This window comes from Pieris napi, chromosome Z (genome assembly GCF_905475465.1).
Source record: "Pieris napi chromosome Z, ilPieNapi1.2, whole genome shotgun sequence".
In the NCBI taxonomy this organism is placed as follows: domain Eukaryota; kingdom Metazoa; phylum Arthropoda; class Insecta; order Lepidoptera; family Pieridae; genus Pieris; species Pieris napi.
The window spans coordinates 6,466,540-6,487,935 of record NC_062259.1 but is presented as its reverse complement, the minus strand read 5'-3'; the positions used below and the strand labels follow the sequence as shown (position 1 = coordinate 6,487,935).

General features: G+C 33.3%; 1 protein-coding gene across 1 annotated transcript; it reads right to left on the bottom strand.

Moving 5' to 3' along the window:
* Positions 1-858: 858 nt before the first annotated feature.
* LOC125062446 (acetyl-coenzyme A synthetase) lies at positions 859-21,311 on the bottom strand. Its single transcript, XM_047668382.1, has 9 exons — positions 20,859-21,311; positions 13,040-13,235; positions 12,628-12,864; positions 9,822-9,937; positions 8,686-8,878; positions 5,751-5,884; positions 4,642-4,831; positions 3,951-4,140; positions 859-3,639 (listed from the first exon to the last, which is right to left on the bottom strand). The coding sequence occupies exons 1-9, from the start codon at positions 21,158-21,160 to the stop codon at positions 3,203-3,205; spliced, it is 1,995 nt and encodes a 664-aa protein (XP_047524338.1). The 5' UTR covers positions 21,161-21,311; the 3' UTR covers positions 859-3,202.
* Positions 21,312-21,396: the final 85 nt, after the last annotated feature.

Here is a 21,396-nt window from a genome sequence, read left to right as displayed (position 1 = left end):
TTTTAAAGCAGTTCGTAATCTTGTCAACCATCATAACCACAGCAGTTTGTTAGTTAAATATTTGCCAACAACAAACTTAACCAAATAATTGTGTAGGATGGATGGTTTACTTCTTCCTCTAAGTTAAAGGGCTCGCCTAAACGTGTGAATAATGTCAAGTAATGTCGTCTAAACAAGTGCACAAAAATCTTTGGTCAAGAAGTTGTATACCTTAGCGGCCGGAATAAGTTAGTGCGTCAGGGTATCTCTTTGTCGTACTGAAGTGTAGCCGAAAATTAGTCGAAGTGGAGTCGCTACAGACTTACGATAGTATGAACAGTCGAAAAAAATTATACGTCGAATTGATTACATTCTCTTTCGGTTTCCTTTGCTCGCTTAAAAAAGGTGGAATCGCCAGGAGACGGTCGAAGGATCATCGACATACTCCGCCGCTTGTGTCCTCACGATTTTTCCATTACCATGCAAGCGATAAAAAGAATAAAACAGCGGTGCACAGGTGGTATCTGGCCAACACAGGCCTCAACTTATTATATGTTTAAAGTTAAAAGTATTTTTCGAGGTGCCTCTTTCCTAAAAAAATCCTATGGCTATAATCGGTTAAAAAAAAATTAAATTTTTGAGTTTCAGCGTTTAACGTAAAGGGTAGGTATTTAATGAAGCGTAGCTAGGTAATATGGAATCGGTTTACTTTTACATGTTAGTTATTCAGTGTAAAAAGTCTATATTAATCTTTGTTTACTACACATGTCAAGATAAGAAGAATAAAATTAGTTAACCGAGATGACTCATGATAGAAATGGTCAAAACCAACAGAATGTATAAGTAAGGATATCAAAACATAAATAAAAACAGTTGTGATTAATAATATCACCTTTAATGATATGTCCGTTACACGATCACATTAAAATTACTAATTTGGCTGATTTTTCAACCGGAATTTCTACAAGTTAGGAGCAGAACCATCGTTTGAAAATTCAGCCTTTATACATAGACATTAGTGCGGTTAATCAAGTATATATAGTTCATAATTTTTCATTCTTAATATATCGATGAGAATGAGATAAAATGCTTCTCATAGATAGCACCACTCTTTACCAAATTTTTAAAAGCCTCCATTTTATATTTCGGTTAAATTTAATTAAATTAGTAATTAATTAGAATAAGTAATTACTTATTCAAGTTTCAAAATGTCTCCATGTAACAATGTTTAATAGAATTCGCAATTTGCATATACACTTAATAACTGCACGCATATTTTTGTAGACTACAATCGATTTTTTTACTATAAAGAAAATTTATGCTACAGTCAACAGTGCTGCCCTCTAAAGTGAGTTTATTTTTATTACTATTCTTTATAATTTTTTCTAGATTAAGCGACGTACATATACTACTAACACTTATATTCTACTAGATAACATTAAATATTATAATTCGTCAAAGAACTTCTAACTCAAACCATCTTTCAGCAAGTTAACAATTTTTAAGAATAATTAACGTAATACGACATTGATTTTATTTTAATTGTAGATATAATTTGTGCAACTATTAAAAAGTATCAAGAGAATAAAACCTTTTTTAAAAATTCTTATAACAAAATTCGGTATATCTGAAATTTCGAAGTTTTTTTTCTCATTGCCTATTTATCGTCACAGTATTATAATCGTAAATGTTGATTTAATAAGGAGTTTATGTGGGTAATCGTACACTAATATTGCCCTTAATAATACAACATTATAATTAAAAGCATTTAATTCAGATGACTCCACGTCGTTAGCTTTGTTTTTTTATAAATAATAATGTGCGTGAAAAAAAACAATTACATTTTAATCTCTCTCAAATATATGATAAATGTCCTGTCACCTCTAAACCCTTCGAACATTCAAGTAATTAAAATTTCTGTATAAGATAAATTAGTCACTCCACCCCATATAAATTAGGTATAGCATCGAAATAGTAATAGTTTAAAATATTGAGAGTTCCAAACAGAGTTATACACTGTCTAATTATAGGACAATCTAATTTATTTTTTAATAGACATCTATATTGTGCATCGACATGTCATAGAAGTGCTGTCACAACACATTAATACTAAAGTTTTATATGGATTTTCTTTGATCGTGAACATTTATTAATAGACTGATTGAGATACATGGATAAACCAAGGCAGATAATAAATTGCTACAGATTCGACAAATGTTTTGCTCAAGTGTCAGTAAAGTTCAAAAATGTTTGTAGGAATCTTATCCATAAAATGTGGTTGGAGCATATGAATTTTAACGAAAAATCCCGGCTTTTGCCGTCAAAGAAACGGTACGTAGGCCCACATCTCTCTGATGATAGACTAAGCTTTGCATAAGCGTGGTACATAAATAATAGTTTTGATATATAAAAGTATAATGTTGTCGACATTTTCATTTATAACTTATAGATTTACACGGTAAGAAATAAAAACGTTTATTAAAACATTTGCTTGTGCCTTAAGAGCCATTGAATATCACAAAACGACTAACAAATTAAACAATTATTTCCACATTATTATACTTAAAACTATGTTAAAACAGTTCTAGTTTTTGGTAGCACGTATTTTATTAAAAAGCTTAAAACGAAAAACATTTGACTTATGGAATGTGTTTCCAAGTAATATATATATGTATATATTAAAAGTAGAATCTGAGCCAGATTCTATAACATTTATAATAATATTAAAATACCTAACAGCAGGATCTAAATAATATAGGCGACGTATGAAATGGTAAGTTTACGTTAAAAATGCGAAGAAATGCATTACGTCTTTGGTGAAACCAGAGCTACCTGTTAAGATCTTTAACCATCCTTTTTTAAAACAGTTACCTACTCTTTCATATAACAGAAATCGGGCCGTTGAAATGACTAGTTAACCGCTTACTGCCAGGTACCATTCATTTCTTTCTTGCTCACATGTAGCTTTCACTTGCACAAGAGCATGTAAATATTTAGTGTAACTTTAAGTAACCTTCTCTTTCTATTCTCATTCCAACACTACTATGGCCTATATCAATGACGCTAAATTAGGTATACAATACTGCCTAAGCCTTAATATAATGATTACCTGCGCATTTCGTTTTAGTTTGAGTCGGCCTATTATATTAGGATGCGGTGTAAAAATCCTTTCACGTCAAAAAAGCAGCGGATGGCTGTAATCGGCATTTTAAGGAACAAGCGTTTAGGGTTTACTCTTAAAGAGTTGATCTACAACGGATGGGTCGGCGAGGGTCGACGTATCCCCAATATCTGTGTCACCCACCGCGATCTTCCTCAATATGCGTCTCATGATCTTCCCGGACCTTGTTTTTGGGAGACCTGGAGCAAACTGTATCGTATCTGGTGCTGCAAAAGCGCCAATTCTTGCACGAACGTGCTTTTTAAGGGCGTCTATGATAGATGGGTCTGGTTGGACTCCGGCGTTGAGAATTACGAAGCAATGTAGTGCTTCGCCCTTTTGAGGATGTGGGCGGGATACTACTGCTGCTTCGGAGACACGGGAATCTTCGGTAAGGACACTCTCCACTTCTGCTGTGGACATGAGATGTCCAGAGACATTGAGCATGTCATCAATACGTCCGGTTACCCACAGAAAACCGTCTTCGTCACGCCGTGCGCCTGAAATAACAGTTGTTTTATTCCAATATTTTAGGGGTAAGTAAGAAAACAAAAACACAATAAAAAAACAATGTTATACTAACATAATCGTAGTAATTAAAACATACACAGTTACATAAAATGTAAGAAAGTCTTTAATACATATAGTTATTTTTATTATTATACATTGCTAACAATATTAGAGCCATTTTTTAAAGTATGTTTGTAAAGTTTGATCTTGACTAAGATTACAAGGACGCGTCTTTGTGGATACTGGTACATACCATTAAACAATCTACGAGTATATTGGTTAAAACTAACAGAACACATACCATCTCCAGTGCAGTAATATCCCGGGAATTTGGAAAAGTACACACTCTGATAGCGCTCATGGTTTCCGAAAAGAGTGCGCATGATGCTGGGCCAAGGTCGGGAAAATACCAAGTACCCTTCGCCAGGTCCTTCTATAACTTTTCCGTTGTCATCCAGAATTGTGGGGGCAACACCGAAGAATGGAAATCCCTTGGGGAAGATAAATTCATAAACAGATTATTCACAACAAGTTTTTAGTTATCAATTATTATTTATATTATAATTGATAGCTATCGTTTGTAAAGAAAATATAATATTTTATTATGATAACAAAGGTCGTTGCAACCCATAGGCCTCCGATTTCTGGATTTGCCTTTCGTGCCTGACATGCGTCATCGATTTTTGGATATAAAAAAATGTCGGTTTCCCTACGATATTTATACTTTTAATGATGGTAAGTCTTAATCGAGCATATAGGGAGGTCCACTCTATTTAATTTAGAGAAAAAAATATCATTCTGAAAATAATTAATAAATGCTGATAATGATGATCACAGATTTTGACTGACGGGGCCGACAATTTAATGAATACTATATGATAAAATCTAACGTACCGAGTCTTAACTACAAAAAAAACGCTAGTTTACTATATAATACGTTCCGAATATCTCTATATATCTATATCTCTGTATATATATCAGGGTATACGTACAGCAGCTCCAGGCTTCATAGGTGTCGCTCCAGGTAGACTAGTCAGCACGTGACCGCCAGTTTCAGTCTGCCAGAAGGTATCCACAATTGAGCAGCGTCCGCTGCCCACCAGGTTGTAATACCAGTGCCACGCCTCGGGATTTATTGGTTCACCCACGCTGCCCAATACTCGTAGAGATTTCAGGTCGTGTCTAAAATGATCGTGTATCAGTATTGGAACCAGAATTCGTACATTTGATTGACACACAGAGAATCGGTACCTCCAGCATATACGTTTAATATAAAGCCATGGGTGTGCCAGCGAAATATGCCATTATGCCACGCCAGCCTTGGCAATAGGGGATCTGGGACTAATATCGTAACCCGGTTGTTCACTAATTAAATTATAGATGACTTACTGGTCAGTTCCTGGATCGCAAGTGAACTGGTAAAACTATGTTTCAATATATCTAAGTAAAACTAAATAAAGCTTAATACTATATATTTGTTTAGTCAAAAATATATGGATAACTAGCTGACCTGGCTAACTTCGTTCCGCCCTACAACCTTATAATATCGTTGTTACTTTAATTTAACTTATTTTAGGATTTCATTAATGTTAAGTATTACATTAATACAACTTTTTTGCAAATACAGAAATGTTTTATTGCTTGCCATTGCGAAAGAAGAATGGCAGTTTTACACATTAGGCATCTTCTCTCTAGCGTCAATATGGCGATACTGCATGTTAAGCACTTTCTGATATCCAACATCTTTTGATCAGGATTAAAGCATGGTTATGCATCTCCTCATTCACCTCAAGATCGGAATTTCTTGAACTGACACGAATTCGACGTAAAATGATGCGTAGTTTTGTCAACAGATGGCACCATATGGTTTTTGCATTCGTAAAATTAATTTATTTATTTATTGTTATTCGATAACTTATCCGATATTTTATTGCTTATTCTGCTATTCGGGACGGAAACAAATCCAACAAATCAAAAACCATGGCAATCGGTCCAGCCGTTCTCGAGTTATAAGTGTTGTAACAAACACGACTTTCTTTTATATGTATATATAATATATATATAGATATAGATATAAAGAGAGAAAAAAAGTAATACTTACTTGGTGACATTTTCCACTCCGAATTTCATCAGGGATCTGATGGCTGTTGGTGCAGTGTACATCTGGGTAACCTTGTACTTTTGCACCACGTCCCAGTAGCGATCGTTGTCCGGATAAAACGGCGAACCTTCAAACTGGAGATGGAGTATTAATTAGAACGATGCGTAATTATTCTTATAAAATATCTTTGTGTAAATTTAAAATCATATATAAGATTTTATTTATATTTGGAGTGCCTTCATAGTTATGCAATTAAATGTACCTACAGTACCTATCGATAGAGTTAAATTATATTTGTTTCATTAGAGCTTTCGCGATCTCTAGCTCTACAACGAGTTAAGACAAAATCTAAGAAGCTTTGTAGGTAACATGTACATGTTCTAAATCGACTTTTCAAGCAAGTAATTTTTAAGCTGAAATAATTTACTTTACCTAAAATAATAGCTAGAACCCCTCTCTCTTTAGTAATCTCTTCTTGTCTTTCATTATTCTGATAAATTCAGATCCTAACGCAACACGTAAAAAATGTACGATATCGTCAGTAATTTAAATCCCAATTCAATGAAATTACATATACATTTAGGCGATTCAGTGTAAATTCTGGGTTTAAGTACACCCAACATTACCAGCACCCTACGATTGGTCAGAGACTCGTAATCGACCAATCACTGGGCTGGGTATAGCGAGGTTACACATAAACGCGATTATTATCTATAAAACAATTTAAATATTTTTTAAGGTTCAGGTTGACCTTCTTGATCTCCTATCGGAAATTGTTTTCCCAATTAACTGACTATATCGGAACGAAATTAACGTGTTGTATTATTTAATAGTATTTATTTTTATTAATTCTGTAATATTCACACAAAGTAAAACTTATATAAAGCTTTCGATTTAGAGAGAGTGGAGGCCAAAATCAGCTCTTTCGAAGAATGAGTTAATTAATTAGTTGACTTAATTAATCCTATCATTAAAGATACTTATTCCAAACAATTAAGCAGGTTTTTCATATCGTCATAGTTAAATGATATGAACCAGTCCGCGATTGCACTTTATACTGAAATGAATAAGCGTTCCAATATTCGTTAAAGTTAAACTAAATAATGAACACAATCCACAGTTTCCCTTATATAGTATAATCCTTCTGTTTTTTCGCACATAAATAGTCGCAAAACGAATATTTTTTTATAAAACAACTAAATACGGATGAAAGAGTGCCTAGTTAGTGTGAAAATCCATAATTTAAATATTAATAGAACTGTTTTCACAAAGTAAAAGTGCTGCAAAATCATTATTAAGAAATCTACGTCGGATTACGGAGATGTGTAACGCATTTACGTAAGAACAATATTTATGATGAAATTAAAATTTTTATTACGTTTCAAAGATTCGTAGTATGATAAGGTGTAAGATAGTTACGAGAAAACATTTGATAAATAGGTATTAGCTTTCGCTCGCAGCGTATTTAGGTAATAACCTAGCCAAAATCGAATGTCGCGCTGGAGCATTTTTAAAAAGATATATTTTAAAATTATACATCTATTGTCCTGTTACAATGGTGATAATCTTAAAACTCACTTATTATTTCTGTTATTGAGACTTGGAACTAGATAGTCGGTCAGCATATTCGTGAGAAAACGCGTGGCTGTTTCTGATTAGAAATGATTCAATATGTCTTGTGACTTTGTAACTCTTCGTAGAATTGTTATTTTTCTTAAAAGCATCATCCATTTCTCTTTATTCCATTTGGATCTACTTCTTGGTGCTTTCGTTTTAAAACTTGGTTAAATTTTACAACATTTTCAATATTCATCGGATATAATTTGAACGTAGATTACATTTCTTTTATTAATAATAATTAATCATGAATAATGGACCGAGGAAGTACTTCTTACGAAAGCGGTTTGAAAGTTATTAGTTTAACCTGAGATAAATGTCTTTAAAATTGTCTTTAATTTGATAAAATTATTTCGTGTTAAATTAACGATATTTCTAATAATATTAATCATTTAGCAACTACAGTTATTTTATCGATAAAACGTATATCAAAATAATTGGACTTGACCTTTAAGTGTTAAGAAGTTTTATATATTTGATTCTAATTCATCGTTATCCTACTGTTAGGATTAGATTCAGAGACTGAATTCAGTACGTCAAAACTCAAAAATGTATTGGAATTTGAAATACGGAAAGTTTACGCCTATCTAATGTATGTATCTTAACCTCAGAAAGGGAGGCGGAAAATATGTATATAAAAAATAAATCTCGTGTACAGTGACTTGTTTTAATAGGTGGCTACTAGACATGTTAATGAACATGTAATTATTTTTCGTACTAAATGAATTTGGACCGTGTTGCTGCGTGTCATGGGCATTTTCTTTAACACGCAAATTCGTTAATTTATTTAAGTTGCAGGAAATGTTAATACAGAACAAGTGTGTTAGAGTATGATAAGGAATGCAGATGTGAGTTGCTCTCTTGACACAATTTCAATGAGTCTCTTTGAACTTGAGAGATATCGTGTCGTGAGATAAGGATTCCTGAACTGCAAAGGTATATTTTAAATAACCTAAAATTTTACGCATTGTAATTGGTAGATTGTTTTATTGATTTTAAAAGTAAGGTCATAATTTTGTGTCTGTGTTTTTGTATGATATACGAACCCAAGATCAAAGTAGTAATAAGTCTGTATTTATTGCGATCCTTAAATTATAATTAGGCATTTTTGGGGTAAAATGGAGGGTCATAGTCTGAGTCGTAGCCCTAAGTATCGTATGTCATAAACAATTTGGATTTTGTTTGTATTGTTCGCGCTAAGTTTCATTATCATTCAATGCGATAGTTTTATAAAAAACTCTCGGATTTCGACTCAATCACTCGTTCAAAAAGGACCACATAATCAGACGAAACGTAAATGTTTATGGGCTATACTTACCATAACCGACGTTGCACAATTGGCCAGGGGCGCATAAACAACGTAAGTGTGTCCTGTGATCCAGCCCACATCAGCTGTACACCAGTAGATGTCATTCTCCTGGTAATCGAAGACGTATCTGAATGTTGTAGCCGCGTACAGCAAGTAGCCTGCTGTTGTGTGCAATACTCCTTTTGGCTTGCCCGTTGAGCCACTGGAAGCGGTAATAATGGGTATATATATTCTTCATCATATTACTATAATGCAGCAATAAAATCTATTTGTCAAGGTAATATCGTGTTTTTAGAGTATTAAGGCTGTATTGTCAAGGTTAAGAAATTCTGCTGGGTACAAACTGCAAAGGTTGGTTGATTATGATGTCTTAACTTATTTGGATAGTAGTAAACTTATCTATTGCTTATTGCCATAATTTTTTTATAAAAATGAATATACCGTAGAAAATAATTTATTTTAATTTACATTTTCTTTGTAATTAGATATTACATTAATTACTTATCAATAGTAATTGCAAATTGTAATTTATCTATTTTATAATCAAAGTAAAACCAATTACTTGGCGATTAAAAAGAGAGTTTATTGCCAGTTCTTGTCGTGCATCAGATGTCCTCGATTTGAGAACTGGCACTAAATCCTAATGAATAATCATTTGATTTAACGTTCATACGCAGAAAAAGTTTTTTTTTATATTATCTGGTTGTCAACACAAGTTTTTGGGATGTCCCACTATCCACCTGGCATCCATATTGGGATGGGCTGCAACCTCCCCCCTTCCCCCTAAAAAATAATCCTATATACGCTGCAATTTAGCTAAGTACATTGGCTCGTAATTTACAAATCGTATGTGTTTAGTTTCGTAAAGCCTCGATAAGCATGAGGAAAACACATCATTTGTCTTTATAGCAATTTGATCAGCCTCGCGTGCATACGTCAATGAATGGGACGTCAAGGTTTTCTTTCACTGTCAAGACTCAAACTCAAGACCTTTAGCGCTAAGACTCGTAACTGATAGTAAGACAAGCCAGAATCCCCGCGATTTTTGCCTTCGTACGAGCAAGTATGAATTGCGCACATAGAAAGAAAAATTGTGAATTGTATGTAGTTGATAATTAAGCTTATATGAACATTAAAAGTGTTACCTAGTATACAACATGAAAAGGGGATCTTCTGCGTCCATCCACTCCGGCTTACAATCAATAGATTGATCCTCAATAAGTTCATGCCACCACACGTCGATATCAGCGTTCCAGTCGAACTGAAATGTGTAAAAATCTGAAATCCTACTGAAACACGAACCTAAATATAGTAACGGTAGGTTTTAACTACGTTCTAGAAGCACACTGGACACTTGTTGACATCCCCAAGTGTGTGGCCATACACGATATGCATCGTCGAATTTGGTTAAAAGAGCGGACCCCTTCAGTCTTTCCTAGAGAGCATAACATGGATTCATTTAAACGGTGGCTAAATTGGCACCTCCCAAATTAAAGGCAGCATCTTAATTTTTAAAGGTACTCTATGACTTCCAATAGTGATAACTATTGCGATCCCGATTTCAATGTTGTATTTATGTAATACACAATCCGAAAATTGTGACAGGGCTACGATATTGAGGGACCTAAATCGAAATACAAACACGCGATCTGTATAGCTATTGGAAGTTACTGAGAATCCCAGATGGGATTGCCACCAGTGATGCCAACTCGTACAGAGAAAATCCTCCTTAAACCAACTTCAAATACCTTTAATTATTATATGATTAAAACCCCTAAAGTTTTTGTTGTACACTCGATTTGAGAGTTAATTTCAAATAATCTTCTAAAATACATTCAAGTAGTAGGTAGGGCGGGGCTAGTTGAGCAATTTTTCACTTGCTTGGATATAGCTCCTCAATGATAAGTCTCGATGAGTTGTTATGTGTCCTGATGGATTAGTAATTTATCCCTTAACAAATGTGTCCATAGTATTTTTTTGTAACAAGTCCAATATAATAGCTACAGATGTTTAAATGCAGAAAGTCAAGTATGCTCAATGTACCCCATAGGTGGGGTAAGTTGAGCAAGGGTATGGGGCAAGTTGAGCACTAAGAATGTCTAGGCCAAACCATGGGTTCTATGTTAACTTGAGATGAAATAAAATATGTGTTAGACAGTGTGTTACACATTTATAGTCTTTTATTGACAGAACAACAAAATTTAAAGAAATTTTCTTTGTATATTTAACCGAAACTAGAATCAACAAAACATGAGCATCCATAGCTATCCATTACTTCCGATAATTTCTAAAAAAGATTACCAAGGCTGGTGGGTTCTGGTTTCTGTATGGATAGCTACGATTTTTTTGTTTTTAAAACATCATCAACCATTCTTTTCCGGAAATCTTTTTTGCAATTCAGCTTGGTGGAATTTCAGCACACTCTTAGGCAAGGCGACGGACGTCTTTTGGAGAAAAATGCCATTTGTAGCAAGAATTTTTTCAACAGTTCTCTTGTGAGAGAGGATATACTTCCCTCGGTGTTGTATAGCCCATAAATGAATCATCACCTTCATTTAATTTATTTAAAAGTCAACCAATACCGAATTCTTTAGCGGCGGTATTCACACTTTTTCCCTCATCGTGGACAGTCTTTGCAGCATTATTTAAGTATTCAGTAGTGTAAGAACATCTTGTAGTCTTCCATTTGTAAGTCCGCATCCAAACAAAAAATAAAAGATTCATTACTCATCAGTTGTTTAAGTCGTAGAGTTAGTTGAGCTATAGTTGCTCAACTTACCCCAACCCAGAATTTTAAAAGAAAAGTAGGATTGTAAATAAATGCCTAGAATTAGACCCAAAACCTATTTACAAATCAAAAATACAATAATCTTCTGAAAGATTAACACTCTCCTGATTGAAAACAGAGAACATTTGACAAAGACAGACGAAAACTTGCGATAAACAATGTTTTTACTTTTTGGTCACAAAATAAACAAAACGCCGTGACACTTCACTCACTCGTCGAGCTGCCACTAGCTATCGTGCGATGATTACCTCTCCTACGACTCCTTCTTTTCGCTATATGATACTCCCGCGTAAGGTGAATAGTTTCCGAGATATTTCGATTGCCCAACTTGCCCCTATGCTCAACTAGCCCCGCTCTACCCTATATAAATTTCAATTTATAGCTTTTTGATATTTCAGTTGTAGCCCCGCTTGGAGTTTTTATTTGGTTTAGTTTCTTGGTTGGGTTCTAGTCGTAGACATTATATGTCATATATTCTATGATATTATATATAGATTCATGCGTATTTTAAGTTAAATTAAAAATATGGTATTAAGTACAGTAGTAAAGAAAGTGCCTACGACCGTTATTTATATCCAATACTTGTATGGAATTGCAATGACACTAATTTATATTCCACAACCTACAAGATAAACATATAAGAAAGGACAACGCTTCACAATAAATACAATGAAGTAATGTCGTACTACAGATCATTATCATATACACAACTCAATAATAAGGATTGAATGTTATCGTAGTGGCTACGCAGTAATATAATTCCTTCGTGATACAACTTAATTATATTAATTAAAATGCAAATATAAATCAAATGTAAATTGAAGAAAATCTGAATAAATAAACACGAAAAAACTGTTTTTAATCAAGAAGAGATTCAAGTCTATCTAGATTAAGAAAGATTTAAGGTTATTTTAATAATTAGATTTTTTAGGTATTTAAGCCTTGATGACATGAGAAAACCACATACTTTTACTCTTTAGCCGGACCGTGGATTTATCTTAGAGAGATGCTTGGAACACAACTAACCAAAGTAATAATTTAATGCCTAATCAACTAATGACTTAACGAAGCAAATGCAGGTAAACATGTTAAATATTAACTAAATAGTTTAACTTAAACACTTCGCAAATGCTTCAGAACATCCGTAATCTTTGATGTCTTACCAAAGATTTGATATCTCCTAACTTGCCGCATGGGGACGCTTTCGCGAGGTGCGACACAACGATACACGATTCCACTGTATGGTCGTGTTTTGTTTTTGCCTTTTCTAACGCCTCGTCACAGGTTTTCTTCAATATCAGCAGCTTTTCACCCCTCCATGCCCCGTCTGACGTCACCAGCACTTTGGCCTTGCAGTCCGACATCCGTTCAGCTAAAGAATCCGATGAAAAACCTGCAAACTACAAATTAAAATTATTAAACCCCGGTTAATATCGACATTAAATACAATTAATTTGACACAGCTTTTACTGTTGCTGTGAAGTAGCTTTAATATGGTTTTCAGTCTAATATAAAAATATATGTTAAGGGATATATCTTTACAGCTAGGTCAGAATTTCTAATAGGTATACGTACTACAACGGAGTGGATGGCTCCAATCCTAGCACAGGCCAGCATACAAACAACCGTCTCCAATATCATCGGCATATAGATGGAAACTCGGTCTCCCTTCCCCACGCCACGAGATCGCAATCCATTTGCGAACTGACATACGAGATCCTTCAGCTTCCTATATGTTATGCGACTGTAGTCATCCGGGTGATTTCCTTCCCTATAATGAAAAACTGAAATAAGTCTTACAAAGACCCATAACTCTTATATCAATGTTAGATATGACATAAGCGCGAAAGTGGTGGAGATTTTTTGTAACTCGTCCACGCAAAATATGGTACGAGTGGCTTTTTAAATTAAAAAAAAAAAACAATATATATTCATACAAAGATAATATTCGCGTAAAGGTCATGGGATCGACACCTCGTTAGCCTTTAGCCATGAGGTTCCTACAGCCTACGAGTCATACCGCCAGCGTTGAAAATCCGTAATGCGCTACAAATAAGCAAGACATTAAAAGAAAGGAAAGTGTAGCCCTTTATCTAGGATGTATGGAAATGGCTTAGGGTCTGTTTCACAATGTATGGATAAAGTACCAAATAGCTATGCAACATATAAATTATTTGGAAGATAAATTGTGCTATTTGACATTCATCGGACTCTTAACTTATGATCGACTTTATGTGACGAATAGCGCTATCTGAAAGTCGTGAAACGCAACAATAGTGTTTATCCTACCAATAAGTAATAAATAGCTAATTTGGAACTTATGTAGAATTTATCCGTACATTGTGAAACAGACCCTTAATATCATACTAATACGTCTGACGCGACAATTGTTGTTGCGACGTAAAATAAGTAGTTAGTTACCTAAAAAAATCAATAAATCGGACGCGGCATATGTAGGCTACGATACATTAACGTTTCTCATTATTTATTAGTACCAACGTGAAGCTAATCTCTAAACCTATATTGAATCTGTTTATTTTTTATAACAGAATGCAAATACCAAAAAAAGAAATTTAACTATTAATTCATGACTGTTATAAGTACAATATAGAAAAGCGTGCTATCTCGTAAACCAATTTTGATAAAACTTGGTCCGTTCCGTAAGACATTCCAACTAAACTAAATTAAGGGTGAAATTTTGTGTTGAGCATTCTTTTGTGAAGCGTGGTTAAGCTTGTAAAGTAAAAATTATTTAAACGTTTTTCATACTTGTCGAACAACGTTTTAACACGCGATATCGCACTTATGTGTATTGATATACAAATATTTTTCTATACACAAGCGTAATTTACGTATGAATTGTCAATATGCTTAATATAGTCGACCTTTAAGCCATGATGGCCATAACAACCAACATTACGCCTTAAATTAGGTATGTTTTGTCGGTCACAAAGATTTTGTCACGCTTTGTAAACAATTTTTTTTATTTAGCGAATTAACCAAGATTTTATGGAAGTTATCTGTATCTTTTTATGATATATTATTAAAACAATTTTATCACTAAAGTGTGTTGTTTAGGGTAAAACTGTGTTTGACAAGTTGATGGAAGTCATTGATCCCGTTAGTCTCCACATAGAATCAAGCTCTTTATCTTTATGCACATAAAGTAATTAGTCGTGTAAAATTATGTAAACGTTTCAAAAAACAAACTCTAAAAATATAATTATCAAAGATACATTTTAAATGTAGCTTTTTGTATCTCTAATGAATTCTAGTTTGCAATTGTCAGCAGTACATTTAAATATCTTCGGTAAAATTATTTCTAGTGATGCATCGAAGTCTATCCATCTAGTGACACTATTATTTTTAATTGAATTGAATTGAATTAACTACTATCAATTTTTTGTTCAAAAAGCACATCATTTGTCATTTCCGGCATTGAGCGATTTCTCTTTTCTGTTTGTACATTCCCAGTAGTCGAAAATAATCTTTTTGAGGCAACAGTACTAGTAGAAGCTTCGGGGAATATATTATATTCGGCAAATACGAATATTCCTATTCGTTGCATCACTAGTTATTTCATCGTTAGGTATAGTGATGTTTATAGTTAATTTTCAGTTGGTAGGAAATTTAATTCGGTAAAAGTATTTAAAATAACATGTATAGAGGTTAAAAAAAATATTGTGTCTTATAAACACATTCAATATAGTTTTGGAGATAAGCTTTAATTTGGTACTAACAAATAATGAGAATCCTTAATGTGACTTAGCCTACATATTTCCGCTTCCGGTTTATAGAGTTTTATACTACTTATTTTCAATTACAGATACCGGCAAACATCTTGAACAAATGTCCTTGCAAATCTTAACAGCAATGTTTGCGTCAGGCTAAGATTTGAATTATTGTACGTCGCGTTCATTACCTTAAATTTCTACATACATGTTAAAAAACTCTAGCGTAAGATTGTTAAATCACACGGAATGTAGGTAGGTACACTCCGTGTTCTATTACTATATACATTATACATATTACATTTAATTATATTTTAATGTTTGAATAACCTTAATTAAACAGTTTCCTTCTATTCATTGTTATTATCTCACATTATTATGTTGTACTTTCCAAGGTAACATTGAAAGAGGTTGGCAATGACCAGCCGATTTGATTTGTCTATAAATTTTACGAGCATGTCCGATTCAGATGAAATAAGGCTTAAAATTTCCTGTTCTTATATATAACAGACTTATTTTTAGTAGTCGCAAATACCTAATTCGTGCGTACAGTAATTGTTGCCGGCCGAACAATTAAACTGTTGATTAACCTCTAATGATAATTTTATAATAATTTTTCTTATGAAAATACGAGTATAACGTTAGGAACGTAAAAGGAATCCTTCAAACAAAATTTTATTACGGCCTCAAATATACTTTGAAATATTAAGATTTTTTGTTAATAGAAGTTTTTTTTAAATGTAAGGCCGTTATGTAAGAAAAGTAATTTAAATAGGTGGAGCTGCCGCAGAGTAGGCGGAAAATAAATATAAGTATTTCTTCCCTTTGGGGTAGAGATTCTTGTGCCGTGAGCTTCAAGTGCACATGAGATAATTAAAGATTTAAGTTGGCGCCTGGTAGATAGTACCGGTGACCCTAGAGCTGGTGCTTTCCTCGCCTAACAAATAAGAATGATATGCTGCCGCAATACAGCTATGATATGCTGCCATAGTTAAAGATACACTGCCACAGGGACCATTTATATATTTATATATTCTTATTTTATTGTTTTAATTTTTAATTTTCCAATTATTATTTTTTTAATTATTACTATGTAGGTTAAGAAAATTGTATATATGTTTTATTAAAATAAAAATTATATTTTAATATACATTTAAAATTATACTATCTATCTTTACCTCACGTCATCAACAAGAAAGTCATCAGAGGGATGAGTTTAAATAAAATTGATTTGGGATTTCGGGATTGTCAGGTACCTAATGCAATAAAGAGGAAAGATTTTTATTTTAGTATGTTTGTAACGAATAAACTCAAAGACCAATTGAAAAATTATTTCAACATCTGAATACTACGCTATTATTTAAACATATGTGCAATACAATTCGAGCAAGATTCTATTGTGATAGGTCAATAGTATATCTAGATCCACACATTGACCAATCACAAGCAAGCGATACGCTTCATTGTTTTCGTAAGGGATTAATTCGTAACCGACTAAGAGATAAGAGCGCTTCATAGCATTTGTAGCGGCAGTTGGAGGTGGTATTTCGAAAAGAGACAAATACAGGACATAAATAAGTAATAACCTTATACAAAGTTGTAAGTTATTGTGTATTAAGATAATCTTATTCACAAAGTCGAACAGCTATTGAATAGTGTCCTTGTCACTCTCTTGACACTGAAAACGAACGAAATAAAACATTCTATTACTGCCGTAACGTGCTCTGATAATAGTGCTTTATTTTTTTTCGTAAAATTATCGTAAGTATGGGAACAAATTTGTATCTTTAGTTTTATATAAGTTCGTTTGACATTTTCACAGGGCAAGTTTTAGTAGAACGTCTGTATTTGAGTCTGAGAATGCAAATACCAAAAATGACACTGAAAACGAACGAAATAAAACATTCTATTACTGCCGTAACGTGCTCTGATAATAGTGCTTTATTTTTTTTCGTAAAATTATCGTAAGTATGGGAACAAATTTGTATCTTTAGTTTTATATAAGTTCGTTTGACATTTTCACAGGGCAAGTTTTAGTAGAACGTCTGTATTTGAGTCTGAGAATGCAAATACCAAAAATGACACTGAAAACGAACGAAATAAAACATTCTATTACTGCCGTAACGTGCTCTGATAATAGTGCTTTATTTTTTTTCGTAAAATTATCGTAAGTATGGGAACAAATTTGTATCTTTAGTTTTATATAAGTTCGTTTGACATTTTCACAGGGCAAGTTTTAGTAGAACGTCTGTATTTGAGTCTGAGAATGCAAATACCAAAAATGACACTGAAAACGAACGAAATAAAACATTCTATTACTGCCGTAACGTGCTCTGATAATAGTGCTTTATTTTTTTTCGTAAAATTATCGTAAGTATGGGAACAAATTTGTATCTTTAGTTTTATATAAGTTCGTTTGACATTTTCACAGGGCAAGTTTTAGTAGAACGTCTGTATTTGAGTCTGAGAATGCAAATACCAAAAATGACACTGAAAACGAACGAAATAAAACATTCTATTACTGCCGTAACGTGCTCTGATAATAGTGCTTTATTTTTTTTCGTAAAATTATCGTAAGTATGGGAACAAATTTGTATCTTTAGTTTTATATAAGTTCGTTTGACATTTTCACAGGGCAAGTTTTAGTAGAACGTCTGTATTTGAGTCTGAGAATGCAAATACCAAAAATGACACTGAAAACGAACGAAATAAAACATTCTATTACTGCCGTAACGTGCTCTGATAATAGTGCTTTATTTTTTTTCGTAAAATTATCGTAAGTATGGGAACAAATTTGTATCTTTAGTTTTATATAAGTTCGTTTGACATTTTCACAGGGCAAGTTTTAGTAGAACGTCTGTATTTGAGTCTGAGAATGCAAATACCAAAAATGACACTGAAAACGAACGAAATAAAACATTCTATTACTGCCGTAACGTGCTCTGATAATAGTGCTTTATTTTTTTTCGTAAAATTATCGTAAATATGGGAACAAATTTGTATCTTTAGTTTTATATAAGTTCGTTTGACATTTTAACAGGGCAAGTTTTAGTAGAACGTCTGTATTTGAGTCTGAGAATGCAAATACCAAAAATGACACTGAAAACGAACGAAATAAAACATTCTATTACTGCCGTAACGTGCTCTGATAATAGTGCTTTATTTTTTTTCGTAAAATTATCGTAAGTATGGGAACAAATTTGTATCTTTAGTTTTATATAAGTTCGTTTGACATTTTCACAGGGCAAGTTTTAGTAGAACGTCTGTATTTGAGTCTGAGAATGCAAATACCAAAAATGACACTGAAAACGAACGAAATAAAACATTCTATTACTGCCGTAACGTGCTCTGATAATAGTGCTTTATTTTTTTTCGTAAAATTATCGTAAGTATGGGAACAAATTTGTATCTTTAGTTTTATATAAGTTCGTTTGACATTTTCACAGGGCAAGTTTTAGTAGAACGTCTGTATTTGAGTCTGAGAATGCAAATACCAAAAATGACACTGAAAACGAACGAAATAAAACATTCTATTACTGCCGTAACGTGCTCTGATAATAGTGCTTTATTTTTTTTCGTAAAATTATCGTAAGTATGGGAACAAATTTGTATCTTTAGTTTTATATAAGTTCGTTTGACATTTTCACAGGGCAAGTTTTAGTAGAACGTCTGTATTTGAGTCTGAGAATGCAAATACCAAAAATGACACTGAAAACGAACGAAATAAAACATTCTATTACTGCCGTAACGTGCTCTGATAATAGTGCTTTATTTTTTTTCGTAAAATTATCGTAAGTATGGGAACAAATTTGTATCTTTAGTTTTATATAAGTTCGTTTGACATTTTCACAGGGCAAGTTTTAGTAGAACGTCTGTATTTGAGTCTGAGAATGCAAATACCAAAAATGACACTGAAAACGAACGAAATAAAACATTCTATTACTGCCGTAACGTGCTCTGATAATAGTGCTTTATTTTTTTTCGTAAAATTATCGTAAGTATGGGAACAAATTTGTATCTTTAGTTTTATATAAGTTCGTTTGACATTTTCACAGGGCAAGTTTTAGTAGAACGTCTGTATTTGAGTCTGAGAATGCAAATACCAAAAATGACACTGAAAACGAACGAAATAAAACATTCTATTACTGCCGTAACGTGCTCTGATAATAGTGCTTTATTTTTTTTCGTAAAATTATCGTAAGTATGGGAACAAATTTGTATCTTTAGTTTTATATAAGTTCGTTTGACATTTTCACAGGGCAAGTTTTAGTAGAACGTCTGTATTTGAGTCTGTCTTCTAAGTGTGTGTGTGTAATTAAACTCCTCCTAAGCTAACATTTTTGAGTGTGTGTTCGAGTGGTTTCGAGATGTGATCTTATTCTTAATAAAAAAAAATATTAATACATTTTCTATTTAGTATTAAATTACTGTAATAGTAGAAAATAAGGGAATAAAGAAGACTAGCCGAGACTAAGTATGACATCCGTATGAAGGTTAGATTTGTCGTACACCATTATATCGCTTAGTCTTGACTCTGTCAACCTGATTTTTCTTTGAGGATAAATACCCCAAACGTCATATCAGTCCAGTTTATTACGATATTGTTGTAATAGGTACATTGTTAATATTTTTATAGTTATATGTTCCAATTAAATATTGAAAGGTAGTTGCTAAGATAGAAATATCTTGAAGATCCTTAAGTTTAAGATAATTATGAATCTGGCATCGTTCCAGCGCTGCACCCTTATATAAGTCGAGGTTTCGCGTTCCTTCAAATTTTGACTGATATATAGATATATCATACCTTTTATACTTATAATTATGTAACATAAATATGTATTTTTTAACGAAGCTGTTAAATTAGAAATTCAGTGTAGTGAAAGTATGAAACTTTCACAATTATTAACTTAAGACGCACAAAATGATACGACTGTATTCATATAGTGGGCACACGTTTTACACGTCGCGCTTTGAAATGTTAGCTCTACATAGATCAGGGGTCAAATGAACTGAATAAATATTAATTGTTTTATATTAAAATCAGTGGTAACACAAAATGCCATTTCAACGTGAGATCTAAGATACGTTGTGTCATTCTATGATAAAAATATATATTAATCTCTAATATCTTCTTTTATTATCTTACCAAATACATACATTTTTGGATAGAGGTTTGTAGGATTACGAGATGAAAATCAATGCCGCGGCGGCGCATTGCAGTTTTCACAATTTTTTAATACTTTTAACCTATTTTATCTCCTAACTTAAATTGAGTTAATATATACTATCTATTTGACTTTTAGAAAGTTGCGAACAATGGAAAGATTTCATAAAATAAGCTATGATATTATTAATTTACATACTACGTCAGCCACGGCTTAATATAGTTTAGTTAATTAATAAATAGTTTTAAGATGAAAAGACGGAATGATAAAACTGAAAAATAAAAACAGTGCGCAAAGAAAATTAAATAATTCGCAATGAAATATTTTTTAGAGACCATATGATTAAATCATAATTTAGATTTGTTATGAACAGGAAATAAATTGCTATAACACAGGGAAAATCAATAATTCGCGCGCCGTCTCAGTGCCTCATTCGCACAGCTGTCTATTGATTCCTTGACGATTCCTAATTGAAAATAACTAGTAAAATTGACTCACCAATAATATGCGATCTTGTCTCCGTGCCCCTTTTCTATATTCCTGTCTAGGAGGTTCACGCAAATATTTGTGACGGCCCCTTCCATCCATTTCACAAAGATGTCACCCTTCGTTACATCAAAATTATAGGAGACGAATTTTCCTGGCTGATGCGGCGTCTGCCAATAGAATTCCTTGGCTATTTCCGACCAAAACTCCTCCGGGTTGTCGAGTGACTTTTTGTACATCTCATTGTATTTATCGAACGATGGCAATCTCGACTTCCCGACTACGTGAGCCGAAGGTTGAAAAACGCGCGACATAACGACAAGAGCCTGATAATCGCGTCTCAGTAAATGCGTCTGGTTATGATGGCGTTCAATCGGTTACTGTCTACTGATACTGAATGCACGGTAAAGTCAGGCTACAGAGACTCCAAACGAAACCGATTACGTATAGAATGACGCATGCATGAGACGCGCGTGCGCGTTGTGTACCCACAGCGAATACTGCTGTGAATTGATCATGGCAGGCATTGAGCACGTATCGCCAAAATAAT

What these genes read in the sequence shown, in the direction of transcription:
- LOC125062446 (XM_047668382.1), bottom strand. Translation starts at nt 21,160, where the DNA reads ATGTCGCGCGTTTTTCAACCTTCGGCTCACGTAGTCGGGAAGTCGAGA. An exon ending in GACAAGATCGCATATTATTG is followed by an intron (nt 13,236 to 20,858) that starts GTGAGTCAATTT and finishes TTTTCATTATAG; the next exon opens with GGAAGGAAATCACCCGGATG. An exon ending in ATTGTGCAACGTCGGTTATG is followed by an intron (nt 5,885 to 8,685) that starts GTAAGTATAGCC and finishes CTCCATCTCCAG; the next exon opens with TTTGAAGGTTCGCCGTTTTA.